General features: G+C 55.2%; 1 protein-coding gene across 9 annotated transcripts in view; it reads right to left on the bottom strand.

Annotated features, from left to right (window-relative positions):
• CHD6 (chromodomain helicase DNA binding protein 6) overlaps positions 1-27,745 on the bottom strand; it is a 98,396-nt gene that overhangs the window by 10,864 nt on the left and 59,787 nt on the right. For 4 of the 9 annotated variants that reach the window (XM_077187418.1, XM_077187411.1, XM_077187417.1 and 1 more), the window contains 26 exons: positions 26,093-26,158; positions 25,583-25,641; positions 24,652-24,769; positions 23,419-23,505; positions 23,050-23,199; positions 22,647-22,768; positions 21,778-22,021; positions 21,175-21,351; positions 19,497-19,640; positions 18,489-18,744; positions 17,825-18,035; positions 17,125-17,320; positions 16,439-16,603; positions 15,864-16,043; positions 15,000-15,110; positions 13,510-13,712; positions 12,906-13,108; positions 9,458-9,617; positions 8,785-8,874; positions 7,729-7,832; positions 7,004-7,133; positions 6,705-6,765; positions 5,984-6,041; positions 5,075-5,294; positions 2,940-3,148; positions 244-1,800 (listed from right to left, as the gene is read on the bottom strand). In XM_077187418.1, the coding sequence (XP_077043533.1) occupies positions 244-1,800; positions 2,940-3,148; positions 5,075-5,294; positions 5,984-6,041; positions 6,705-6,765; positions 7,004-7,133; positions 7,729-7,832; positions 8,785-8,874; positions 9,458-9,617; positions 12,906-13,108; positions 13,510-13,712; positions 15,000-15,110; positions 15,864-16,043; positions 16,439-16,603; positions 17,125-17,320; positions 17,825-18,035; positions 18,489-18,744; positions 19,497-19,640; positions 21,175-21,351; positions 21,778-22,021; positions 22,647-22,768; positions 23,050-23,199; positions 23,419-23,505; positions 24,652-24,769; positions 25,583-25,641; positions 26,093-26,158 (5,281 nt within the window). The remainder of the gene's footprint in view (positions 1-243; positions 1,801-2,939; positions 3,149-5,074; positions 5,295-5,983; positions 6,042-6,704; positions 6,766-7,003; positions 7,134-7,728; positions 7,833-8,784; positions 8,875-9,457; positions 9,618-12,905; positions 13,109-13,509; positions 13,713-14,999; positions 15,111-15,863; positions 16,044-16,438; positions 16,604-17,124; positions 17,321-17,824; positions 18,036-18,488; positions 18,745-19,496; positions 19,641-21,174; positions 21,352-21,777; positions 22,022-22,646; positions 22,769-23,049; positions 23,200-23,418; positions 23,506-24,651; positions 24,770-25,582; positions 25,642-26,092; positions 26,159-27,745) is intronic. The other 5 variants (XM_077187415.1, XM_077187420.1, XM_077187413.1 and 2 more) reach the window with 4 other exon arrangements.

Below are 27,745 nucleotides of genomic sequence, written 5' to 3'. Positions count from 1 at the left end.
TGCTCTTAGCAGAAGGGCTGCTGGAGCTCAGGGTGGAGAGTTCTGGTCAGCTCTACTGGCAAATGCAGCCTCCAACACCTTTTGCTCCCAGTTGCAGCAGCTAAAGGGACCTCAGATCCTACAGATGGGAGGCCACTCCACGGGCCGGCCAGCCCCAAGGTTTGGCTCTGCAGGGAGGACAGCAAGGCCCTCCCACCATAGCCAGAGGTGACTGTCAACCCGAGGGAGTTCTCAGGACATTACCTTGGCTCTGGTTGCTGCTGGCTTTCCCCCCGTCATCTCTGTTCTCACACTCTTCTTGCTTTATGCCCTGAGGCTCAGGGTGCAGGGTCTCTGTGCAGCCTGTCTGCCCCTCAGCATCTTGGCCCAAGGGCTCCTCCCTGACACAGGGGGCCTCTGCCCCCTGAGGCCTCCCCTGAGGCAGAGGTGTGGGCAGGCTGAAAGGCTGGCTTTGAGCCTGGTCCAGTGAGTGCTGCTGCTGGGTGCTCTCCTCATTCAAGCCACAGTCCTCCCTGACCTCTGTCACGGGCTCCCCCAGACCCAGGGACTCCCTCTCGCCATTTACATCTTCTGGGCAAGTGTCCTCTGGTGTGGGGAGACCAGAGCTCTGCTCCTCACACCCCAGTTCATGAGCTTCGGGGTCAAAATCAGCCCTGGTCCTGGGACCATTCAAGCCTTCCACAGCATCTGCTGCTGCCTCAGAGTTATCATCGTCTTCTTCTTCCTCCTCATCTTCCTCACTGTGGCTCTGACTTGGCCCCGACTTTGCCTCCAATCCTTTCTCCTGCAGCAGACTGATGAACCTCTGCTCAGGAGGGACCTTTAGTTCATAGTTATGGAGACTGGGACTGTAGAGCCCCACATTTAGGACCCTTTCCACGGTGCCATGCTCAGGCAGCCCTGCTGCCGGGCTGGCAAGTGCTCCATTCTGTTCCAAGCCTTTGCTGAGTTTGGCTGGGGCACTCTCTGGAGGATTGCTCTCGGGGGTAGAAGGTGAAGGCTCAGCTTCTTCATTCTGATTGTCCATTCGGTCAGAGCCCACCTGCAAACCCTCCAGGAAGGGAGCCTCTCTCATGGCATCTGCATCGCAGCTGGATGGATCCTCATCCCCCTCCAGCTTGCCCTCAGAGAGTTTGGCGACGCTGTTTCCGACATCCGTGCAGCTGGGGCTGTCCCTGGCGAGGGAGCTCTGCTCGCTGGGACAGGCCTTCTCATCGTACATCATGCACACCAGCGAGTCTGGCAGCGAGCTCTCGTCGTAGTTACTGGAAATGATGTCCCGGACTTCAGACATGAATGTTTCACAGTTTGTGTCCAGCGGGCTGCCCCCAGCCTGGGACATGGTGCTGTCCACGGTTTCTAGCTTGATGTGACTCTCAGCTTCATTCTCCAGGGCTTCACAGGACTGATCCATCTGGCTATACATGGGGGAACTGTAGAGTTTGGAGTTAGACTGGTAAAGGCAGCACAGGGTTTCTGGGCCTGGGAGCCCTGTTCTTTTATGCTGGGCATAGTTTCTGTATGCATCTAGAAAGGACAGCTGGGGGTCATTCATGATGTAGTAGTCAGTGCGGTTCAGGCCGTGCTTGGCAGTGCCGATGAGCAGGTCCCGGTCGTGTTTGCCACACTCCCACCACACGGGCAGGTAGAGGCTGGGCTGGCACAGCTTGAGGCGCTCGTGGAGCTGCGGGCACTTGAGCACCTGCTCGCGCACCTTCCGCAGCAGCTCGATGCGGTACAGGGTCCTGGCAGCACGCTCCTCCGTGATGGGCTCCACGTAGATGTCAGGGTCTGGAGGACCTGCAGCAGGGACAGCAAAACCAAGGACACATTATTTGGGCTGGCAGGAGTTCCTCAGAGGCAGTGATGAGCAAGCTGAGTTTTAACCTTGCTCATACTGCAGGTGAGGTGGGGCCAGTGTTTGTAGCCACTGCTGAGGCCTCTTTTTCCAGCCTCAGTACCTTCCAGTCATATCCCACCAAATGGACACAGGGAGTAAAACCCCCTGACTTCAGCAGCTGGATCAAGAGCAGCACCAGCTGCAGAGGATTCCAGAGTCTTGTCTGAGCTCTGCTCCATCATCACCAGCAGTGCTGGAGCTGCCTGAACCTGCAGGCAGACTGGCTCCCAGCACTCTGAGCCTCTGGTAGCCCTTCAGCCCATTGTCAGGGAAGGGCAGCTCGTGCAGCTCTTCTGATGAGGAACAGCTAAGGTACAACACACACACACACACACACAAGGAACTGTGCCTAAGACCAGACTACATGACAGATCTGAGGCAAAATATTTTCTGCTGTTGTTGGAAACAAATCACTTTGTGCCTAAATAGCCTCCAAGGAGCTTTTCATCTCTCATGTCCTGTCCAGTGCCAACGTAGGACCTCTGCAGAGCACTCAAAGAAAACAAATGCCCTGTGTATTGGCAAGGCTTCCTGAGCCTCCTGCAGTGGATCCAGGCTCCATTTACCATGCAGCAGAGCTCCACAGTCAGCACAGGCACAGGCATAGATGGAAAGGACTCTGTCCAACAGAGCAGAGGGATGCTTGGAGAGCAGCAATACAGCTCACCCAAACAACCCCCAGCTCCAGCATGGAGCTGTGCTTTGTGTGTGCTGCTTCTCAACTTGTCTCTCACCTATAGAGGTTGCTGTCTTGGATAAAATGTTGTGGTTTCCTGTGAGAACTCCAAGAGATTTGTGAGAGCAGGGGCACGAATCCACAGGGCTGTTCTACCCTCCCTCTGTGCCAGGGAGGCACTGTGTGGTGGGGACAAGGCAGCCAGAAATGCATGACTGCTGCAAGCCCATGGCCTGCCTGGCGTCTCACTGCTTCCAACTGTCTCTGAAGCTCCTCCCTTGTTCTCCTGCTCCATGAGAGCAGTGGGATCCCTTCTACATGACCTACCAGTACCCCTCCATAGGCCATGCGATTTCCACTCACCATCCTCTTTCCACAAAGGGAGACCACAGACATTCTTGCACATGGCCACAAAGCTGTAGAAGTACTTCTCCAGGCTCTCATCTGTCTTCTTCTCCAGTCGAGAGATGGCTCGGAATTGGGCCCAGTCAAAGATTTTTTTCTCTTGGTCGTAGATAACCCCAAAGGAAGAGACAGTGCGGTAGAAATCTGCCTGCTCCCTCCTGGTCCACCTGTAGAGCAGGAAGGAGAACACCACTGAGACACATTCTGGGCCCAGAACAGGCAAAGCACCAGGCAGAGAGGCTCAGAGAGCACTGTCTAGTTACTGACCAACAGTTTTGAGGGAGCTGTTAGGAGGAGCACACTGGGGAGACCGCCACAGCACTAGATGCTCTGCCCTCTGGTGCACAGGGAGGAGGAGCAGAGGCCACAGGCCCTCTGGCTCTCAACTAATTGCTGAAAAAACCCTCTTGGTTGCTTCAAAAAACCCCTGAGTGCAGCTCTGGGCTGTGCTGCCAACAGTGAGGCACAAACCTATCCTATCTACTCCCTTCCTGCTACATCAAGCTGTTTGACTTCCATAGTAAGGTCAGTTCTCTGTACCAGGAATTACAAAGGAAAGATATGCAGACACCGTTCTCATCCAGCCTCTTCCAGAGGAAAACTGAGACTGGGGCTTGCTGCTGTAAGGGTCCCAGTAACAAACACCACCCACCTTACTGACTCCTGTGGACTCCTGAGTGTCAGCTCCTCCCCAGCAGAGAGCAGCAGTGGTAAGGGAGGAGTTCAGTTACAGCACTCTTAGAATACAACTTTCATGCTGGCTTGGACCCTCTGAGCTTTTGCCTTATGGGGACCACTCAAAGGACGCAGTTGGTGAAGTGTCCTGGGCAAATACTGGCCCAGGCAGAGCCCAGAGGAAAAGCCATAGAGAACAGACCTGGGTGCACACAAGAGTGCAAGAGTAGAAAAAGGGGAGCACTGAGGCCTGAAAAGAGCTTCCAATAAAATCTCAGCCCCTGAATTGCAGCTCTGAGCCAGCACCAGCAAGCAGCTGAGACATGTCAAAGGAAAGTAGACAGGGTGACAACACCCACAGCACTCTCCAACTGCCCAAAATACACCTGGGCCAGCATTGGGGCTGCAGTCATGTTTCATTTCAAAAATGAGAACAACAAGAAGGTTAATTAATAAATATATTAACAATCCGAATCAAGGAGCTCAATGGTGAATTTGTCAAAAGGCCTCAAATTAAAGGCCAGTGGAAAACTCCTGTAAGGCAATCTCCCCTACAAAAAGCCCAGAGAATTAAGGAGCAGGAGATACCAGGCTGCTGTGATGTCTACAGCACAACCATTGATGCCCCCATCTCGCAGAGGGGACGGTACAACTAGAAGAAGTCCAGAAAAAGAGGAAAGAGAAGGTGGCTGGAGCAGCTTCTACACAAGGAGGCCAAGAACAGAGCACACAGCAGCACACATGCCATGTGGTTATGTGGGGTCCTGCTGCAGGGACAGGTTCACTGAAGGCCATCCCATTGAGGGCTGGTGACCACAGAGAGTCCCAGTCCTGGGGTGGCATGGGATACTGGCAGCAACAGCAGCAGCATCACCCTGTGCACACCCTCTCAATGGCTGCAGAGAGCCACTCAGGGTGCTGGGACAGTCCCAACCCCCTCCCACTTACTGGGACACAAATGAAATGGGAGCACAGTGCAACCAGGGTATGTCACCACTGGGCTCCAGTGGCCATGAGCAGGAGGCAAAGCCAGTGCTGTGAGAGCCACAAGGGTTGGAAGGGCATCGCTCATGGGCTGTGACAGTGCTCATCGGTCACCCTCATCCACAGTGTGTTCCAGGGACACAACTCTCCTCTGCTGAGGTTGACTTGACCCTGGAAACCTGCCCCCTGATGTCCTTTCAGTGTCACCACCTGCTACCCACAGTAGAGGCTGCTCCCCGGCTAGGCTGGCTGCTGGAGCAGCAAGGCTCCCATGGCTCAGAGCATGTTCCCTGCCCAGCAAGGACCCATGTGACTCCATGCCCTATGCAGCTGGCAGCACAGACAGCTCTGGTGGCATTTACCTGGGTCACTTCTGGGGCCAAGGAATTCAAGTGGGCTAAATCAGCTTTGTAAAGGCTCCCCTGCTGCATTACCTTTTCTGCATTTCTTTGTTCACCGAGTCCATCTCAGAGGCTCTCCGGAACATCTCATCCTGCAGCCAGTAGCCATGGTTACCGGGCACCAGCATCTCAGCACGGGGAGGCAGCTCCTTGCGGTTGCAGCGCTGGTAGACGGTGACGAGTCGCCGCAGTCTGGCCGTGAGAGCAGAGGAGACAGGCCAGCAGGATCTGTCTGAGTCGGAGCCATCCTGGGCTTCAAACATCAGCAAGGACATTAGTATTTAGCACACACGCAAAGCCACAGGTTCCCACATCCTCTGGCAAGCTCCAAGAGCTTCCTCCCACCTTCTGCCTTCCATGGGGAGCATGTGCAATCACAGTCATGAATAGGGGGCCATGTGACCTCCTGGGCCTGCTGGCTCACAGCCTCACCATGTCTTAGCTTCCTTCAGAGAGTCCAGAGGCTGAGATCAGGGTAGGAATGACGGCTCCAGGCCACACCATGTATGGGAGAATGCAGCTCCCGGCTCAGCAATGGGGCCAGTCAGCCCACGGCATGTGCCGATACTGCCCACTGCAGAGACCTCACATGCTCATCTCATGCAGGCAACTGCATGGAGGAGAGCAGACTAATGGCTTCCAGTCACCCTGGAAGCCTGGGTGAAGCTACCTGAAGCTACCCTGGGTAGCTTTGGCTGGAATCACTCGGAACCCTGTCTGGAACCCCTGCCACAGGGCCTATCCATGGGTCACCTGTGAGTCTGTGCATGAGGGCCCCTGCCCAGGTTGAGCTGCCTCATCCACTAACACAGAGCAGAATGTCCCTCCAGCCCAGCAATGTGTTCCTCCTACCAAGCAGTGCCTGGGGTAGCACTCAGGCTTGGCTGTGCCACCCCAAACCCAGGGAAGCCATGGACCACACTGCAGGAGACATGGCCTCACCTGCCGCTGGCTCGTCCCGCTTCTCACTGGCTTCACCCACCCCAGCAGTCACGATGTCCTGCAAAAGGAAACAATCAGAGAGGGCTCAACCCCACACAGAACGCCCAGCACCCACAGCCTACCCATCCTTGATAGGGTGCAGGGTGGTGGGATGGGCAGGGTAGTGTGTCCAGTGCCCTTGGGCTGCAGATGTTGTCTGTGCTCAGCACACAGGAGCAGAGGTGACAACTCAGAGAGGCTATTTTGGGCCTGGAGGGAAAGATCACCACAGTGACAGAGGCCGTAGTGCCACTGCTCAGGACAGTTGCAGTGTGACTGCACTCCACTGTTCAAACAACCCTTGCACTCTCCTGTGCTGCCTTGTTCCCTGATCTTCCTCTCCCCCAAGGCCATTTCTTTTGGGACATCCCTGACTCCTCTGCCAGGGCCCCATGTGGCTCCTGAAGACTGAGAACCAGCATTCCTGGGCATCCCCAGCCCTCAATACCCTTCAGCTCCCCCCGAAGAAGATGCTGCCCACATCCACAGGCAACAACGAGAAGCACAGCAGACGCTGTGCTCCAGGGAGCAGAAGCAATGCACACAAGATGGGGCACAGACAAGGCAGACCAGCCATGCTAGCTCCCTGCTGCCACGCAGCAGAGCTGATGGAGCCAAGCCTGCACCGCAGGGCAGGCTGGGCAGTATCAGATGTGCATTTGACACTATGAATCCCACTCACCTCCTGTTTTGACAGCCCCTCCAGCTTTTCTCCACTGCTCTCTTCTTTTTCCACACTGCTCCTAGGTGAGAGAGTTAATAGTCCCTGGTAGTGGCAGCACAGCTTCTGTGGCTATACCAGCTCTCAGCACCAAGAAGCAAAGAATTGGCGCTCATGCCACCTCGCCATCTCATACTGGGAACCAGCTCCCTTCTGCCCTCCCCTCTGCGCTCAGAAGCACAGCCTGCTCCCTCCCTCTACTGCACTGCCCCAGGAGTGAGCCAGGTTGCTGTGGGAGCTCGGATCCATCCCCTGCCCACCTTTCGGCAGCATCCTGTGCCCCATCGCTGACGCCCTGCTCGGCAGAGAGCAGCTTCTCATCGGGCATGCCCACCTTCTCCAGGAAACACAGCGCTGGGTCCGCCCGCATGGCGTTGTACCGCTCGTAACCTGCCACAGCCGGGACAGACAGACAGCACAGAGCAAGGCCTGAGTCTGGTTCACAAAAACCTCCTACTCCTGGGACACAGCTCCCCACCCAGCTCTCACTCCCTCTGTTCTACCATGAGAGCAGTTCTCACCCCCAAAAACTCACAACACTTTCCCAAAAGTGGCTAATGGCTCTGCAGCCCCTGGGTGGCAGGCAACGGGAAAGGTCAGCCCTCCCATCCCAGCCAGCAGCAGCACAGCCACCACACAGGGTGCAGCTGGGGCCAACAGCCCTGTGTCTCCTGGAAACTGCACCAGGACTCCATGACGAGGCCAAGAATAGATCTGTGCCTTTCTCCTTGCCCTCACACAGCAACTGTACACTGCTCCTGGGAAACCAGAGTCTATCACGAGATCTGGCATGGCCACCCTGGGCACTGTGGGGTGCCTGTTCCCCACCCAAACTTGCTGCTGGCACCTGGGGAGGGCTGTCCTGGCCCTGTGTGGCTGTGGAGCGTGGCCACAGCTCTGTCCCTTGCACTGACACAACATTGCCTCCAGCGGCAGAGGTGCTCATTCCCCCACACACCAGCACCCACCAGAGCTGGGTACACACCGTGCTTGAAGACGCCGATGAGCAGGGATTTATCAGCTTCGGCATTCCACCAGTCCACTGGGATCTCCACGTAGTCAATGTCAGGCAGCAGCACATCCAGCTCCCTGTGGCAGACATGGTATGAACACCCCTCTCCCAGCCTCAGCAGACACTGAGGGGCACTGGGCACTCCTCAGAAGGGACAGGGGGAGGCAGGAGCCACAGCTTGCTGGCTTGGGCACAGCTAATGAACGCTGGCCAGGGGCCCCACCATGACCATGGGTATACTTCTCCCTGGGGTCAAAGAACTGGAGCCTTGGCTCCACCACAACCTGCTGCCCTCCTGCTCCTCCTTCTCCAGGGCAGTGGATGCCCTCAGCCTCTCTCCAGCCTCCCCACCCAAGCGGTCTCCAGAGGACTGAAGATCCCGTCTGACCTGAACAGCATCTCTAGAGGTAAAACACTTCACACCTACCAACCCCAAAAGAACAGAGTCTTCTCACATACATTGGTGCTGATGGAATTGTGCTGGGGAAGGCAGCAGCCCCTACTTGGGGAAATCAAGCTTTTAAGTTCAGCATATCACACTTCTCTGAGAAGCACTGAGAGCTGAGTCTTTGCAGAAAGGTCAACAGCTGGCAGGCTGCAGACTCAGTGCCATTATAGAGCCTGTGGGTCCCACTGTTCCCAGGACTGGGAGGGACTGCAGGCCACAGTGATGGGGTGTGCTCTGCTCTGAGGCCTGGCCCTGAGACTTGGAGCAGTCTCTGTAGACTCCCAGTTTGGATAAGGGCCCATTTGTCAAGCAGCACACAGAAGCATTTTCCTGCAGGGTGTCCCCCTAAGTCCCCACTGCACCCAGGCTGGTGCTACAGTCTCAGAGTTGCCTCAGCAGGGCTGCTATGGCTGCAGTCTCTGCACAGGCAGGGTGGCTGCCTGAGGGTGAAGTTTTGCCTGAGGAAGACCTGGGATCTGATTCATCTGGAGCTGCAGAGAGCCCAGATGTGGCTGGGTCAGACACCTGTGGCAGCTCTCAAGCCCAAGAAGCCTTGCAGGGGTTCACCATTAGGTCCCTACCTGGCAGGGGTCCCCTCAAAGGCTTTATCCGCAGCCTCCCCCAGCACTTCAGCCTTCAGGTAGTAGAGCATTCGCACCCGCAGCAGAACCCTGTCCCGGGGGGCAGAGAGGTCAGCAAAGCCAGCAAAACCTGCTCCACACCGTGTTCTCCCACATGGAAGGACCCACTTCCACAAAGCAGGGTGGGCAGTGACCAGGCAGTGTCATGCCACACTGCCCATCCCTGTGACCCGTTGGCCGGAGGGTCGCTGCTCAGGACATGGCTTCCATGAGCTGGAGGGGAATGAGGGTGGTCCAGCAGTGGGAGTATGGTGATCTTTTGTGGGCTGTGAGCCCTTCACAGCTCCCTCCCACCCTCCCAACATTAAAGGCCCTCAGTCCACTGTCTCCATGAGCCAATGTGGGTTCCCACAAGGGGGAATGGTTTTAAATTATAAGAGGAGAGATTTAGATTGGATGTTAAGAAGAAATTCTTCACTCTGAGGATGGTGAGGCCCTGGAACAGGTTGCCAGAGAAGCCATGGCTGCCCCATCCCTGTTCAAGGATAGGCTGGACAGTGCTTGGAGCAACCTGGGATAAGGTAAGGTATCCCTGTCCTTGGCCAGGGTAATGTAATAAGATGCTCCTTAAGGCTCCTTCCAACCCAAACCACTCCATGATTCTATGACTCACTTGTTGCAATGCTGTTTGAGGTGCTTCTTGTAGCTGTCATCGTGGAGCACCACCTCGGGGTTGCAGGTGGCGAGCCAGTCTGCGTTCTTTATCTCAGGAAGCAGCATCTGGTTCTTCGTCTTCTTCCCCTTCCTGCCTCTGGGCACCGGTGCTGACAGGCCTGTAGGAGTGAGTGGCAGCCAGTGAGCACCGCGGGCACGGCCGGGCACTGCTGCCAGGCACCTCTGGCACTGCAGGCCGGGTGGGGCAGCAGAGCTGCGAGCTGCAGGAGCCCGGCCAGAGCTCCCAGCTGCAGCCTGGAGAGCCAAGGAGAGCAAGTGCATGGGGCAAACGCAGAGTATGGAAGAGTCCATCTCTGTGAAAAACTTGGGGATCACCACAGAAACCAAACTGCTGTGTGTTCTCAGTGCTACGTTGAGCTCAAATGATAACATGGCCCCATGTGCAAAAATATCACACGGAAAGGAATGAAGCAGGGAAGAGACCTTGGTCCTGGCCATAGCCCTTGGAGACTTAGACAGTACAGGCACCTCTAAAGGTCACTCTATGGGAACAGTTTTTTGGGACAAGAGTTCAAACAAGAAGCTCCCAAATGATCAAAGAGCAGCAGACCTGCTGATCTGCTCTGTAAGGGCTGTTTCTTGTACCATGCATCTGGAGCAGGGCTGGGGGGAAACTGCATGGCTGCAAGGGTGCTAAGGTACCAACTGGAAATGGAATGCAGTCCCATCTGCCTGACAAAGATAAAATGAGATCCAGTGGCTGGAGATGAAAATTAAACAGAGTTCAACCTTGAAATAAGGTGTGAGTTCACAGCAGAACATGGAAACAACTCCTGGTGGGGTCACTGTTGTTTGGAGTCTCCAGAGAGGGATAAGCCGCCTCCCTGGGCAGCTGCTCTTGAGGTAGGAGTTGCAAACATGAAGGGGAAAGGATGCCTGGGCAGTCCCATCCCATCTGTCTGGTCTTGTAACACCAGTGAAGAAGAGAAAGCGTCACTATGTCATCAACTCCTGCATAAAATCTGCACCTCCATGACAGGACAAGGGCTGTGGCCCAGCTGCCTGCTGGAGGCCTGCACAGGCACCAGGCCTCCTGTCCCCAGCACCAAATTGGCCTGATGAACTCTGGGCAAATGCTGCTTCCTCAGCAGCTTGGCCTGTTCCAGGATGAAAGGCAGGAATGGTGCTGGATCAGAGCAGAGCTCTGAGTTGGACTGTCTGGGTGTTGTGCCCACCCCTTGTGATCACATGGATGAGGGATGGAGAAGAGCTCCAGGATGCGCCAGCAAGGGTTTAAGTTTGTTGTTCCTTTCTGCACGTGAGGGATGGGGCATGACTTGTCCAGTCAGTTCTCTGCAGACACGAGTGGTACCTGAGGCTGCCTGGGGAACCACAGCAGTTACTGCTGAAGGCCTTCCTGACAGAGGAAGGAGCACTGCTCTGCCCTCAGTGTTCTGCTGCTTCTGCTCTTCTCCAGCTCCTGACGTCAGGCTGAGGTGTCGCTGCTCCTCTGGCCCAGACAACACAGAGGTTAAACAGGTGTGAAGAGCCATTCTAAGGAGTTGATGGAGAAGCTCCTGGTGGCTTTGCTGGTCAATAATCAATGCTCTTGCACTAAAGCAATCCTGACCATCTGCTGAGACCATGGCTTGTTCATTAGTTGGCATTATCTAAATCAAGTCCACTCACAGCAGTTTATTTGCTTCTGACTCTTGTTCTGCTCTCCACAGGACTCTGAAGCCCACTCCCAGCTTCAGAGCAAGGAAGCAGCAGGGCAAGAGCAGGAAGCAGCACTGCCAAAGTGACTCCCATTGCAGGAGGTGACTGGAATAACTTAGAGCAGACACCAAAAGCCACATCCTTGGAGGTCACACTGCAAAAGCCAGTTGGACACTTCCAAACAGAAGGAAATGATGATGTTGGTTTTAAGCACCAACTATGGTGCACTTGGTGCTCAGCAGCATCACCACTCCAAAACAGCCTTCCCTGTGCTCCACCATCTGGGAACATAAGTCCCAGGTTTCAGCCCAGCTCCCTGATATCAAAAGCAGTCTGGAGAGTTCCAGCCTCGTCACTACTCACCTTGTGCCACAGATCACAAGTACAGAACAAACAGCACATGGCTGCTGGGCTCTGACTCCCTGAGGGACACTGTGGCCTTCCCCAGCCCCACTCACCTGTCCTGAGAGCCACAGGATGCAGGCATTGTGCTGCAAGGTCAGCCAGAGCCCTCTGGCACAGCAGGCAATGACCACATGTCCCAGGCCACAAGCCCAGATGCAGGGAGCCAGCAGCCACTCTGTGCTCACAGATAAAGAGCCCTGTGGCTGCCTCATTCACAGGGTGGGCTCTATGGCTGCCCCAGTCCCAGGGAAGCCTACAGAGAGCAGGCACTGTGCTGCAGGTGGGGAGGCCAATCTGCAGTGTCCATCACTGAGGCAGAGCTAGAGCCAGAGGGAGAACAGGGCTGGGAAGTCTCTGGGTGACCTGTCTGAAGCTGAGGATACACTGGGAACTTCTACACAACACCTCTAGCCAACAGATGCAATTACAGATCTGACATGTGACATGTGAACTTCAGACATACTGCCTCTGAGTAGAGAGAGCACAGCCCGGCCTAGGACAAGGGTCCTGCTACACAGAGTGAGAGAAGACATCTCCTGGGGAGCACTTATGCATTGCATAAGTCTCAGGACAAACCAACACTGCACCTCCACCCATCAGGGCAGGCACTGCAGACCAGTAGGTCAGGGACAAACACCATGACGAGGGGAAACAAAACGGGGGAAAAAAAAGGGAAATCACAAAATCACAGAATATTCGGAGTTGAAAGGGACCCATAAGGATCACTGAGTCCAGCTCTTAAGTTAATGGTCTATATGAGGACCAAACCCACAGACTTGCTGTGAGATGGATGCTCAGCTGCACCCCCAGCTTTCCCTGGTGCAGCTGCCCATGCTGCCCAGAGGCAGAGGCAGGGCCCTGCACCACATCCATGCTGTGCCCTCTGAGGCCCTGAGGAGCAGCCTGAGCATGTCCATGCCCTGAGTGGAATCATCACCTCATCCCTATCACACCCAACATGTTCATACAGTCACTGGTGCTCATGAGCTCACTGCCCGCACCTCCCTGTGCAGGGGAACCACAACAGTATTCACAGGCCAGAGGAGACTTTGCAGCACCTCTGTTCCCACCACAAGGCACTCTCTGCACTTAAAGACAGAAAACAGCCTCCCTCACTCAGCCAGCCCCTGCTGCTGGCTCTGAGGGTCAGTGTGTATGTCAGCTCCATGGAAGCTTCTTTCTCTGCACAGAGAGAATTGCAGTGCTGAAGCACAAACACTTGCAGACTGTTTCCATCAGCTCTGCTTTGAATTCTGCAGCCTCAGTCTCACAGACTGGCACAGGGCAGCGGGTACAGATGCAATGGCAGAGAGAACACGCAATACCTGAGTGATTCTGCAGAGCCTGATTCTGGCCATCCTTCGTCGGCGTGATGAGATCCCAGATAAAACTCTTTATCTTCTCATCCCCCTTGTAGTGTTTGACGCAATACACCAGCAAGGCCCGACAAATCATCTCCATGTCCTTCTCATTCAGGTGCCACTTGAACCGCCCGTGGGTCAGGATATCTTTCCAGCGTCCCCAGCTGAAACAGCAGGAACACAGAGTGAACACTCCTGTGCAATTAGAGACCTTGCTGGCACCTCTCTCAAGGAGCTCCTGTGGGGGCACAGCCCTGCTAGATCCCCTAGACGGGGACGTTTTGCCCACACGTTACAGGAGCAGAGACAGAGAGAGGTTTGCAGGACTGAACAGGGAAGAAGCAGGAGCAGACTCTGGAAGTGCCAATTGCCAGCTTTGTCCTGCTAACTCTTCTTCCATCCCAAACATTCACTCAGAGCCCAGGTCCCACCAGTGGGGTCATGGCTGGAAGGAGGCAACACAGCAAGCAGGACAGGCAGGAAGTAGCTGGTGCAGCCAACGGGTGCACATGGGCACTGGGGCAGCTGGAGGCTGTGGCTGTGCTCTCACATGGGTGAGACTCACCCAAATATGAGCAGGTTCTTCTCCACACGGAAGCACTCAGCCCGCAGGTACCGCCGCGTCTTCTCGTTGAAGCGCCGTGAGCGCGTGGGTCGCTCATCCGAGTCACTGTCCAGCTCAGAGAACTCCATCAGCTCGTCCTCCTCGAAGGAGTTGTAGTGCTTGGTTTGCTTCCGCACCCGGGGTCTGTCGATGACCAGGCTCTCCTGTGATGGACAGAGCAGAGAGCACTCTCAGGTACAGGCAGAAACACTTTTATGTGCTCTTCTGGCTCCTGTCACCTGGGGTCTGCTCAGCCTCTGGCTCTTGGCTTGCCAGTCCTGCGGCTGACCATCACCTTCCCACTAGGATGCCTGCTTCAAGTTACCTGTGTGCAGTTCTGCCTGCACAAGTGACAACTCCTGACCAGCACAAAATTCAGCCTGACTGATGACAGGCTAAAATCAGTCCCCTTCTGTGTCCAAATGTCTGACTGCCAGCAGCTGACTCAGCTCTGAGTCACTCCTGGCCCTCTCTGCAGTCCCTGTGCCAAGCACTGTGCTCTAGGCAGTGTAATCTCTGCATCAGGGGGACAGGTGGGCTGGAACAGGAAAAGCAGCTTCCAAGAAGGTGCAGCAGGAAGCAGTATGAAATTAAATAGCATGTACCTGCCCCCTCTCCTTACCCCACCCTGTTGAATGAATTAATGTAATGTAAATCTGCCTGGATTTCAGGCACATATGACACACACACACACACACACACACACACACTCTCTCCCATCACTCCAGCTTGAGCAGTGAGCTCTGCAGAGTTGCAGGACCTCCCTCCTGCTGCTGTGTAAAACCATCTCTTACAGCACTGCTGCCTTAGTTGGAATTATGGCAGCCTCGGGGCCGCACTGGAGCCAGTGGCAGCACCCTGTGCCTGGTGGAGGAGCTGGGAAGAGAGACCTGAGCTGCAGCCAAGCCCATCACCTCAGCAGGGCCAGCAGAGCACTGGGATCCCATCTGTCCCCTCCTACCTCCTGACAGGCAGAGGCACCAGTCTGCCCTCAGGAGAGAGAGCAGAGGGGCAGGCTCCAATCTCTATTCTCTGTGACCAGGAACAGGACCCACGGGAATGACTGGAGCTGCATCGGGAAAAGGTTCTTTCCCCAAAGGGTGGTTGGGCATTGAACAGGCTCCCCAGGGAATGGGCATAGCCCCAAGGCTACCAGAGCTCAAGGAGCATTTGGACAATGCTCTCAAGCAGAGGGTGAGATTGTTGGGAGTAGCTAGGAGAACAGACTGAGTACCGTGAAAGATCAGGGAGACACAGACCAACATGTGGCTAAATAAATCAGGGCTTTAGCCAGCCTTTGTGGGTCAATCTTCCCTTGCAGTAATTCTTGATGCCCAACACAAACCTCTTCAAGAGCCTAGAGGAAGCATGCAGCACCCTGGACACTTGGACACCAGGCCACATTGTGTCAGATCAGTTGCAGGGCACACGGGCCACAAACTGCATCCTACCTTCTCATTCTTGGCATCTGTATCGAGCTCTGCTATCTTGGCCCACTTCTGCCAGAAGTTGGGGTCATCTAAGGAAATGTCAGTTCTGTTTCCTGATGCTACAAAGCTGGCCTAGGAGAGAAAGAAGAGGAGTGAACGGGGTGCAACCCACCATCCAGGTGTGCCTTCTCCCATACAGAGATCCCCCAATGCCAGTCTGAGTGCACAGTCTTGCTGCTATGGGATGTTACACCCTAAGCTGCTACATGCCAGAGGGTTCTTTGTTTGCCTGAGGGAGCTGAACTCCTCTGTTTTGCAGTCATGCCTGACCCACTGTAAATGGAGGCTGGGTTGTGCAAGAAGAGGAGAGCCCTTAGTGGTCCCAGCAGGCACTAGCCAGAGCATAGCACAGAGCTCTGGGGGTTTTGTCAGGCCCCACAGCACACAGCTTCCATGGCACAGCAGCACCTGGCTTTGGGCATCATGCAGCCCAGCAGCTGGGTCCTGCCACCATCCAGCCCTCATGGCTGAACCCTTCTAGGCAGCCTTCTATCACCTGCCAGGCTGGTGGCCCCTCCTCAATACTCTACTGACCATCAGAGAGACAGGAGACCACACCAGCCCCAGCACAGCCTCAGGTCTCACTGGCACACTGAGACAGCAGGGCTTGGCCACCACGTGGACATGTCTCCATACACAAGTAGGAGGCTGGACAGGTCTCCACACACACAGGTAGGAGGCTGGACAGGTCTCCACACACAGGTAGGAAGTTGGACAGGTCTCCACACACAGGTAGGAGGCTGACTGACCACTACTGCCCTGCATGTTCCCATTCCTCCGCCCCTGAGGGAAATCCCCCTTCCCTCCCACTGGAGCACAGCATACCTTTGCAAATGTGGAGCCCTTTCCCTCAGACTGGATCGTGATGGTCTGTGTCCTGCGCTGGAGGATCTGATCAATGTCTTCCTCACAGAACTTTGACCCCTCATCCTCCTCATCCATGAGTGCACCGTAGGCACCCTTCCGCAGCAGGTCCTCCACCTCCATCTTGGAGAGCTGCTGAACCTGCCCAAAGCACAGGGGCATCACCAACCTGGCCAGCAACCATGACCACTGCACAACAGGAGAAGGCTCCTCCCTCTGCTTCAGAAGAAAGGGCCCTAAGCCAATCCAGACTTGCTGTTGTTAAAGCAAAGAGGTCACTTCAAAACTCTTCCTGAGGGACTGTCAGGAAATTCAGCCCACACCACTCCGGACACAGCATCACATGTCCCCTATCCCCATGGCAGTGCAGGAACAGTCTGGCAGGCCAAAGGGCAGCAGTGCGAGTGTGTGGGACTGGGCTCTCCCTCCCCAAAGGCTGCTGAGTCCCTGCTCTGACCTGGCAATGACTTGCAGGGGGAGGAGGAGAGATGTCCTGCAGAGGCTCCCCTCTGGCCCCGCTCCAGCAGCCAACCTACCCCATTGGTGCTGCCCTTGCGGTTGATGTCCTGCAGCACAGCTTTATCCAGGCCCAGCTTCAGGCTGGCCTTGTCGAACATCTCCCGCTCATAGGAGTTCCTGGTGATGAGGCGATAGACCTTCACAGCCTTGCTCTGCCCAATGCGATGGCAGCGAGCTTGAGCCTGTCGGTGCAGAGGGCACAGTGTCAGCACAGGGAGCCCAGCTGGATGAGGACCATGTGGCTTGTGGTACTCTGCATCAGCATCTACACTCACCCACCTAACCCACAGCACCTCCCATCCACCACAGCACTCTCATTCCCTGCCTGTGGCTGACATGGCAGGGTCTGGCACAGCCTCCACAGCTGTGGAGCAGGAATGAGAGATCCCAGCACCCTCAGGCAAGGACACAGGGTTAAGGCTGGAGCCTTGGCTCTCTACAGATGTGGCACACAACACTGCACCCACTCCAAAAACAGGTATGGGCACAGTGTTGCCTACTCTGTGGCACATTCATCTTTTCAGAGCCACACTGTGATCTCTCCCATGTCTTGCTCCCCCTGCCCACATTCCTGCCAGCCATGCTGACTGGTATCTCCTGCCCAGTACAGCTGGTGCTGCTGCCCTGTTGTCCCTGCCTGGCACAAGTGATAGAAGCTGTGCCTCAGGACCTCCTGACAGCCTGGCCCTGCCCAGCCCATTACCTGCAGGTCATTCTGTGGGTTCCAGTCGGAGTCGAAGATGATGCAGGTGTCAGCAGCGGTCAGGTTGATGCCCAGCCCGCCTGCTCGCGTGCACAGGAGGAAGACAAAGCGATCCGAGTCGGGCTTGCAGAAGCGGTCGATGGCAGCCTGGCGCAGGTTGCCGCGCACTCGCCCGTCAATGCGCTCATAGGTGTACCTGCTCAAGAGAGGGAGAGCTTAGAGCAGAATCACAGCAGGGCCCCAAGAGTCTGTGGCCTTCAAATCCCTTTCTGCTCCTTCTCCCAGGCTGTGTAGGCACACCAGCCAGGACTTACTGGCAGGACCTGTGCCCAGGTGGAGGCGCAGGCCCCATCAACCTGTGTGCACTGTGGCTGTTCCCAAAAGTTGTGCCTCTTATGATAACAAAATCATCATAACCCCATGCATGGTGCATGTATATGGGGCTCATGGGAACCAGGACCGAGGGAAGGATCTACTTTTACCTGGTCACTCTGAGGACTAGCCCTAGACTACACAGAATGACAGATCTGAAGTGCTTAGCTCTGCGGTCTCCACACCCACCAGTAGTACATGGTAAAACAGATCCATCAGTATGTGGGCATGGAATGGCCAAATCCCCACCCTGTGCTGTTGCCACTCCATGTAGAGTGCATGGAGGTACTGTGGAGGAGCCGTGGTGAATGCTGGAGCCTGTACTAACCGTCTCTGGATGAGATAGTCCTCCAGGATGTCAAGGCAGCGCACCATCTGCGAGAAGATGAGCACCTTGTGCCCACCAGCAATCAGCTTGGGAAGCAGCTTATCAATGAGCACCAGCTTCCCAGCTGCCTGGATCATCGCCTGCAGCTGGAAGTCTGGTGCCTCTGGACAGTGTGTTTTGCGGAAGTCTTCCAGGATCTTCTCCTCTGCCCCTGCCAGGTGAAAAGGGGTGTGAGCTCTTGGCAAGCCTGGCAGTGCAGCTGCCCAGGGCAGCAGCAAAGGACCGCATGACCAACAGAATCCATACAGTCAGAGCTACGGAGGCTGGCTAGAGACCTCCTGCAGACCCTCCACTCCTGGGACTAAACTTCTGTAGGGCTCACATCAGCTCTTGGCACAGTAAGTCAGGCTGGGACACTGGTCCTGTGTTGGAACACCCCCAAACACAGTGAGCCTCAGGAGACCCTAAGGTGCCCATCAGCAAGCAGCCCTTGGAGGGAGCTGGGCTGCCTGGGAAAGCAACAGGACAGAGCTCTGCCACATCATCAGCAGATGGCACAAGGCCTGAGCTGGCTCCCCAGGTAGGCAAGCTCTGTTGGGAGTGAACAGTAAATGTTGCAGTGATACTTGTGTGTCCCCCCCACACTTCTGTGCACAGCCCTCACCATTGATGAGGTATGGGTGATTGCAGCACTTGCGCAGCTCCATCATGGTATTGATGAGGTTGGGCATATTGTGCTGGTTGGCACCCTTGGAGAGGAAGGAGAAATTCTTCTCCAGGATGGCCCGGTAGTATTTCTTCTGGATATTGGTCAGCTCCACCTCAATGATGGTCTCCTGCTTGGGTGCCAGATTCTTCTCTACATCATCCTTCAGCCGTCGCAGCATCATGGGCTTGAGGATGGACTGCAGCTTCTTCACCTGCAGAGCAAGCACAGACACTCACTGCCCTCCCTGCACGGAAGCACATGGGCCAGCAGAGGGGTCTGCTAGACTGGAGCCTCCCCATGCTGCAAACCCACTACAGGTGACTAGAGCAGCTGCTCAGCAGCCAGCCAGGACAACTTCAGGGCCTGGGGTCCTTGGGGCAGGCATGACCAGTCCCAGGCTATGAGCTCCACATGCCTCTGCTGCCAGCAGCCTTAGTGTCTGATGCAGGAGAGCTGAGACTTTGGACGGTAGCTGAGATGGTGGTTGTTTCATGTGCCTGTGCCTGCTCCCACAGAATGACAATCTTTGTACAACTTCCACATTCAAAAGGCAGTGAGACAGCCCAGGCAACTAAGCAGCTTCCCATGACCCACACTCAAGGAGAGCTTTGGAGGAAGGCTCTCCAGGGGAACCTGACAAGGGTTGACGCATGGACCTACTGACCTCCCCATTCCCCTTGCACTCCTGTTGGTCTCAGGGACAGACCAGGTGGGAGAGGCAGGTAAGCTGTTCAACCCAAGCATGCAAGGGCAGCAGGGAGTCAGCTGGGAGCAGACCACTGCCTTGGCAGGGGCAGGTCTCCTCTCCCCAGAACAGCACTGGGGCTCTGTCACAACTTTGCTTCTCCTGGTATGAGGAGTCCTATCCACTTCCATGAAGCACATGTCTGAAAGCATGTCTGGTTTGGTCACCAGGTGTCCTAGTGGCCTGTGCTAAGTCACTGGTATCATTACTCCAGGTACCTGCTCCTCTGTCTTCAGGTCTCCAAACTCTTCCAGGAAGGCTGTCTCTGAGGGGAACTGCTGTGGCTCCAGAAAATTTAGGAGGCTGAAGAGCTCCTCTACTGAGTTCTGCAGGGGGGTCCCTGTTAGCAGCACCTTGTGCTCCTGGGAACACAGAGAAAACAGGTTGAGGGCTCAACCCCATTAGCTGGGGTTGAAGATGTCCCAAGAGCACAATGCTTCTTGTCTTCCAGCCTAAGAAGCACTTTGGATGGCCTGGGACCACATACACACCGAGAGGCTTCCCTGGCCATGGTGACAACCCTGACTGAGCCACTGCCACACAACACTGTCTTGTGGCTCCCAGGACACTCCCATGCACACGTGCCAGTCCAGCTCTGTGCAACAACAGCCAAACTCAAGATCTCACACTGCTCCCAGGCTTCAGCCCTGCCCTGGCACAAGAGCGTTGGGTAGGCCTGTGCTGGTGCTGGACAGGGACGCTGACAGAGCCCAAGCTCCTGTGCAGCTGGGGGCAGGATGTTTGTCTTCAGGGCTCAGACAGAGCAAGAGGGAGCACCACAGAGAGCCATGGGACACCGAGGGGCAGCAGTGGCCTGCTGCTAGGGACAGTCTCAGCAGGGTGCTCCAAAATTAGCAGGGACAGGTATGACTGCGCACAGGGAACAAAGGGGAGCTTCTCTTAGAGGTTCACCATGTAGGTACATGTGCAGTAAAAGCAGATGAGGTCTGAACAATCCCCAAGACCTGGGAGAGTGAGGATCAGATGATCCCTCAAGGAGAATGCTCTCCCTCCCATGACTGACAACATGGGCTTGGGCTTTAGGCACCACCAGGTGCTGGTCCTGGGTGCACCAGTTCCTCTGTCCCAGCACTGTCAGAACCTTGGACTCCCTACTCAGGCTAATCCTCCTGCCCAGTCTAGTGCGGGAAATGTCCTCAGGAGTGGCCTGCTAGAAAAGAAGGGTGATTGTAAGGTGGGAGACTCCCAGAGGACTTGTACAAAGGGAGGTGATGGCATAGAAGGGGGACCAGAAGCAGCCCTGCTTTGACCCAAGCTCACAACACAGCAGGGCACTACACAAGATGAATTATTTTCAGAGGCCTGGCCCAGCTACAAGTGAGTGTGATGGAGGCTGAGTACAGCTGGAAGATCCAAAAGGCCTGCTGGTTCTTGGTCCAGCTAACAGCAATGCTGCTTTTCCCAGGGCTGGAAAAGAGCTGGACATCCAAATAATTTCTCAGAGCAGCTCACTGATCCCTTTGTTAACCCACCCCTGGCATGGAGGAACATGTTTGCATAGCAGTAAGAAACTATCTCGAACACCACAGCCCTTCCCAATGTAGGGCGCAAGACACAGTATGGCCAAGGGTATTGTGCAGGGCTGGCCAGCAACTGCCCCCATGTGCTGCAGCAGCTTACACTGGGCTGCAAGGATGTGCAGGGCTCTGGCAGGGAGCACCCCCACGTGGGAAGGCACAGGGGAAGGTAATATTCCACTCTGGCAAAAAGAAGTTTGTGAGGGCTGCAGGGCACCAGTGCCCCATCCATCAAGGGGCCCTCTAGATGGTTTTCCTCTAACCTGGCACAGGGCCTAAGCTGCTGACAGTGGCATCTGACTGCTCAGCATGGCCATCTCCAGCCCACCCTGCTCCCAGGTGAACCTGGGATGCTCACCAGGGCCATGAGCTTCAGCCCCTCCAGGAGTTTGCAGTTTCTGTTCTTCAGGCGATGCGCCTCGTCAATGACCACACAGCGCCACTGGATCTTCTTCAGCTCTGGACAATCAGCAAGGATCATCTCAAAGGTGGTGATAACCACCTGGAACTTGAAGATCCCAGGGAGAGGGTTACCCTAGGGAAACAGAAACCAGAACTTGAGTCCTGCAGGGTAGCAGCACACTGTCAGACCTCCTGCCTGACAGTATCAGCGTGAGTCAGTATCTGACTCTGAGCTGGAATTTCTCCAGAATAATCTCTCTCAAGCATTGGGCAGGTTTCTGCAAGCCTCCTTGATGGCCACAGGCTGTGTATCTCTAAACCAGACACTGCCCCAGGGCAGGCACATAGGCCTGGACAAGAAGCTGCACCCTCACTGCTCTGCATGAGTTGTGCCTGTTCACTCACAGTGCAACCCGAGCCCATGCCAGCAAATGGGGCTGCAAAGATCATCTTTCCTTCTCCAAATGAACAAGCTCCACAGGCAGCTCAGTGCTTCCCAAGTAAAGGAAGGCAGGGCTGGGGGACACATGCCAGGAGGGCTGTGTGCATCAGTCAGTACCTGTGTGTCCCTGTACACCATCTCGTACTGCTGGATCATCTGCCGGCTGATCTGGCTGCCGTGGTACACGATGGCATTCATCTCCGTCCAGGTGCGGAACTCCCTCTCCCAGTTCGTGATGGTGGAGAGAGGTGCGATGATGAGGAAGGGGCCATGGATGCCCATCAGGAATATCTCTGAGAGGAAAGTGATTGACTGGATTGTCTTCCCCAACCCCATCTCATCAGCCAGGATGCAGTTCTTCCTGCAGAGACGGACAGGGTCAGGTCAGGGTGGCTCTTGGGGACAGAAACCACTCTGTCACCAACTCTTTGATGGGATGTCAGGCACACCACCTCTGCCCACACTCTCTGATCCTGCAGCATGGAGCGTGGGGCGACTTTGGTATAGCAGCCCAAATATGTCTGGGTAAGCCAGCCAACTTCTTGTAACATCATGGATTCAAAATCAGCATGAAAGATGCTGTTTTTCAGGTACACATGAGCCAGGGAAAGATGCATCTGATGGCCTGCTGCAGCCAAGAACATGCATATTCCCACCTGCCTGCTGCACAATCAGTCACCAATAGCCTGGCCAGTACCAAAAGCCCAGGTGTACCTTAGAATCATAGCTAAGCCCTACTATCTCCAAGACTCATCAGCATATATACCAGGGAGAACCATTCCTAAAAATTCAATTGCAAAGCTAAAGCAAATACACTGTTTCTGGCAGCTGCCAGCCAGCTCCAGCAGTTGAAGGACTCAGTGGCTGCTCTGTCAGGCCCATTTGTCCACTCTGCTCCCCAGCTTCACTGTTCCCATGACAGCACACACAGGGCCTGCTGCCAGTAGGACTGCTCATGGCAGCACTGGGCTCCTGCCTCTCCTCACCTGTTGTACCAGTTAAAGAGCAGCCAGTTCATCCCCTCCAGCTGATACTCCCGCAGCTGGTTGCTGTTCTTGTACTCCCGGGACTTCTCCAGCTTCTGCCAAGACTCGGACGCTGGGCGCTCCTAGGAGGGGACAGCAGGAACAAGGTCCATGGGAGATGCTAATGCCCAGTGAGGCCAAATCCCACTGCTGGGGATGCACATCAGGGACAACACTTCAAAACAGTCACTGACAGCTGAGTTATAGTAAGGGCTTGGCCTCTGGAACCCACCCTCCAACCTCCAGAGGGGAGGATACAGGGCTTGAACTGCAGCACCTGGGACAAGGTCAGCACTGCTGGACTGTGGCAGAACACAGCCAGTCCCTGCGCCCAGGGCAGAGAGCTGCCAGCTGGGTACGTTACCTCAGGGTACGTTACCATGTGCTTGATTTCTGGAGGGATTTGGAGGGCTTCAAACTCTTTAATTTTCCCTGGGTCAACATCCTCCTCCAGCTCCCAGGTGCTCTCCTCATAGGGCAGTGAGCACCACTTCACCAAGTAGTGAGTCACCTCCTGCAGCACAGAGGGAAACAGGCTCAGAGACAGGGAGAGTCAGCATCCCTCCACCCACCCTGGGCCAAGGGCCCTTGGAGACAGGGAAACCTGTGCAAGGGAAGGCTGGGAAGGCTCAGGGTGCTCAGAGATGACCCACAATGTACACCATGGGGCCGGGCATCCTGCCACGTCTCCCTCCTTCCCTCCATGGGGCAGGCAAGAGATGCAGCCTCTCACCTCCCCAGTGTCAGGGTCCTTTGTGTGAGCCACCTCCAGAATTCGATCTACCTCCACGTAGTCAGGGTTGAACAAATCCTCATCAGGCTGTGATGGCAAACAGTAAAACAGGAGGTAAGTTCAAGGTGATTCCAGGGTTAAACAGATGGGCACAAGTAAACAGCTGCGGGGCATCTGTCCCCAGGATGCTGCTAGCTGTGTGCAACACACCAAGTGCCCTGGACACAGGTACAGACATCTGTCTCTGGGCAGGGAGGATGCAGGAACCTGGCAGAAGGCAAAGCTCTTTCTTTAGAGCAGTCACATGCTCCGTGCTGCCCTTGCTGGGAGGCAGGAATGTCCTCTCCAGCCTATCTGGCCCAAAGGTACAAGTCCTAAGCTGTCTGCTTCAGCTGATGTGCAGCATCCAGAGCTGTGACCACCACAGTGCACAGCACCCAATGAACCCCATGGCTGCAAGGGGTGACACCTTGGTCTCTGTCTCTGCCTCCCTCTTGCCCCACCTGGCATAGTCCTTGGAGAGACATGGCCTTAGGCTTGGGAAAGAGAAAAATCAGGCTTCTACACTCACAACTCCCCAAGCCCCAGTTAGTTACAGGAAAAGAGCATGTGCTCCTTGCTGAACTGTTGGTGGTACAGAGTGTTCCAACACATGCTTTTTTTTTTGCATCCTGAGAAAGACCCCAAACAGACTCGTGAGTGAGAAATTTGACACACACCCCCAGCTTTCCAGCTACAAAGAAGAAATTTTCATAGCCTACTGGCCTGATTTATACTTGTAAGGGACAGTTTGAGGAGATCCAACAACTATCTCTGGAGCAACAAGATAAATTATAGAACACCTTTCATACTAAGCAAGATTAATCTGCTTATAGAGCAGAGCAGGCAGGAGCTGCCCTAAGCCCAGATATTTATAGCTCCCTCTCTCCCACAGCATCTCTGCTCCACCACAGAAGCACCTCCAGCCCTATATGCTGCCCTCTCTACCACCAAGCAACTCTTCCAGAGCTGGCATTGCCTCGCAAGGGACACTCATCACCATGCTCATAATTCCACCAGTGACACTAGAGGTGTCCAGTGCACAGTCATGGACCCTCATCTCCAGCCCTGGTGCCTTTGGCCCTGGAGACAGACAGGTCTGGGCAGCAAGGTGTCAGGGGCAGCTCCTGGCCTGCTCAGCCATGGCACTGGGCTCAGAGTCAGGCACCACTGCTCACTGTGCTCCACTCTCACCTCTGTAAAAATATGTTTCATCTGAGCCTGCTTGTTCCGGAAGCGCTTTATCTTCTGCGAGATCCTGGGGTCCTTCTCCAGCTCCTCCAGAGTTGCCCATTTACAGTGGAGGTAAGAGCTGCAGGGGGAAAAAAAATCAACATGTGACCAAGAGGCCTTTGGTCCCAAACCATCCACCACACAGAGCAGCATGGATCTCCCAGTGATCCAGAGAATGCCCAGTCCATGCCTATGCCTACGCCAAACCAAATTGGGGAAAGCCATACCCCAGGATCAGGCTAAGACCAAGCACTGAAGCTGCAGCAGCTTCTCTGCTTTCCACCACAGCTGGCTCAGGACAGTGGTGCCTTAAGTTTTAGCTTTAATATTTTCCAGTATTTTATTTTATTTTTTTTTATTGCAGATTCTGTACTGCATTAGTATATAACTCTGAACTTCATCGAAAGTGTTAGCAAATTCTCTTCACAGTTTAGTTAGACAAAACAATCCTTTTCCAGCCTGAGAACCAATGACCCCATTGCAGCTTCAGGCCCAAAAAGTGTAAACAGCAAACTGAGGAGAGCAATCTGGGAGGATGTGACTTCATAACCTGAAGCTGTAATTGGACAATTAACCAAAATATATAAATGGACCAAAATTTATAAAAGTGTGAAACTCATGACCCCATCATCCATCTAGGGTGTAGCCTCAGCCAGGCTCTTGAACTGCCCAAGGTGTATCCTTTGAAGGCCCTTTTAATAAATCCCTACTTTATTCCTTTAACACTGTCCAGCCTTTGTTCTAGGTAGCTTCTCAAGGCATCAACAGGGATAGGAAAAAGGGATGCTGGGGCTGCAGCTAGGGATGGGACAGAGGTGGGAGTGCACAGTCCCTGCTCCTGCATGCACAGGGCCCACAGAAAAAGGCACCACAAGTACAACACTACACGTACAAGTTCCTGTACTTGACGTAGAACTCCTCTGTCTCAAATGCCAGGCCTCCAGGATGAGTCTGAAACCAAGGGAAGGAGAGTCAGTGACAGTCAGAGGCTGTGCAGAAGCTGGGGGGGCATTCTCAGCCACCCCCTGCCTGGCCACAGGCTCCAGGGACTGAGCCCCAGGGATGGTGAGGACAGGCAGGCACTCATTGTGCTGCTGCTCCAGAGGTGCAGTAGCCCTGGGGAACACGACACGAGACCACCCTTGAGCATGGGGAACTCCCAACACTTTCTGGGCAACAGCCCAGGCCAGACTCTTCAGAGGCTTTCTGGTGCCCAGGACAGGAGAGGCACCACATTGATCCACAGCTCAGAAAGGTGCCAGTCTGGGCATACCCCAGCACCCCACCACAGAAGCAAGAGCACCAACTGCTGCTGTCTCGTGTCCCTGCTGCACAGGGCAGCCAGGTCCCACCTATCCTCTGCTCAGGGACTTCTAGCCCCACTGACATTTTTGCCACTCACCTCTTTCTGCACCATCCTGGAGGCAAGGATCTTCTCAATGATATTGGCATCATCCTCGGGAGGCTCCTGGGGACAGGAAACGAGAGCTCTGTTTTTCTGGCTCATCACAGACCCCTGGCATTCTCCCAGCACTGAACAGCTGCTTGCTCCTCTCCCAGTCCCCCAGCCAGGCAGAGTTGGCACTGGGAGCCAGGAGAGCTGCGCTTGGGGAGCCCCTGCTGGGTGTGAGGGTGTAGGTGCTGCCAGCCCAGCTACACTCACCCTCTGCCTGTCCTCTTCAGGTCAGCCAGGCCACAGCAGTGTCAGGTTTGCTGTGTGGGTCCTTCCAGCTACACCAGGGCAGCCAGATAGAGTGGAAAGTCTCCCAGAAGAGGAGGGAGCTTGGGCACTTCTGCCCATGGACTCAAGGAAGGAATTATGCCAATATGCACATTCCTGCTCCAAGGCACTCTCTATGCCACATTCTGGTCATGCCTTGGCAGTTATACAGCCCCATAGTATTGTGTGGCCCCAGGGCCCCTGGAGAGCAGGCAGCATGTCTGTCAGGCCCTGCCACATGTCACTCACACGCTGTCATCTGCCCATGGCCACAGGACATGGGCAACAGCACCTCACCCCACCTCTCTCCATGCAGTTCTTCCTGGCAGGCTTGAAGTGCTGCCTCCTTCTCTTTGCAGGCTTCTACCCATAGATACCCTCTGCTGGCACCCAGGGGCTCCAGCACAGCTCCTCTCACTGAGCACAGGCTTGCTGCAGGTGGCCCTAATGCTGTCCTGCTGCCAGCTCTGGGGAGGTGGAGGCTCTCCTGGCTGTAGCTGTGCCAGGATCAGCCCCACCAAATGCCAAGGGACAAGAGAGCCAGACTTGTGCCTGTCTGTGCTACAGAGGAGACCCACAGAGGAAGATGCAGGGGAGATGAGGGACACCAAAAACATGGAGCCTGCTTGAGCATTAGAAATATCAGTTCTGCTTTGGCTAGAAGAGAGTACAGCAGAAGAAGGAGCCAAGTGCAGAGCAGAAAACAGGACTCTGTTCATTCCCTTCTAACAGAGGTAGAGTATGGGCCAAGGCAAAGCAGCCCTGAGGTGTCACTTTGCAGACTAGAAAGTCTCTCAAAGAATGGCATGGGGCAGGCTAGGGACGGACAGACAGGGCACCCCACACCACTCATCCCGAAGTGTCTGGGAAAGCCAAGACCATGCCCAGGGCCACAGCAACCCTTCCATCCCCAGCTCAGAGGTGATTGCTGCCTTGGCAATGTTCTTGAGGGCAGAGCAGGATGCTGAACCCAGCACCACAACGCAATGAGCAGGGAAGAGCAGCTCTGCCTGGGCTCCTTGGCTGCCATCTTGAGGCCCAGAGCAGGATTTCTGCCCTGTCTGGGGAACTCTGCCCTAAACTGGGTTAAGACAGCTGAAGGGAGCATGCAGAAATGCTCCTGCCAGTCACTGTGCAGTGCCTGTTCCCCTATGCTCAAGCACCTGCCCTGGCACTGCTGGGCTCTGCTTGATTCTCCCACAGAGGGTTGGTGTGAACATGGCCATCCAGCAGTGCAGTGCCCTGGAGCTGGGAGCTCCCATGCTGATCCACAGCCCTTACAGAGGCTTCCACTGGTCTGTGGATCAGTGGCTCACTGCTGGCTATCTGAAGGCT

The sequence above is a fragment of the Agelaius phoeniceus genome, chromosome 17 (assembly GCF_051311805.1).
Source record: "Agelaius phoeniceus isolate bAgePho1 chromosome 17, bAgePho1.hap1, whole genome shotgun sequence".
Taxonomy (NCBI): Eukaryota; Metazoa; Chordata; class Aves; order Passeriformes; family Icteridae; genus Agelaius; species Agelaius phoeniceus.
The sequence above is the reverse complement of the archived record's forward strand: the minus strand, read 5'-3'. Positions and strand labels throughout refer to the sequence as shown.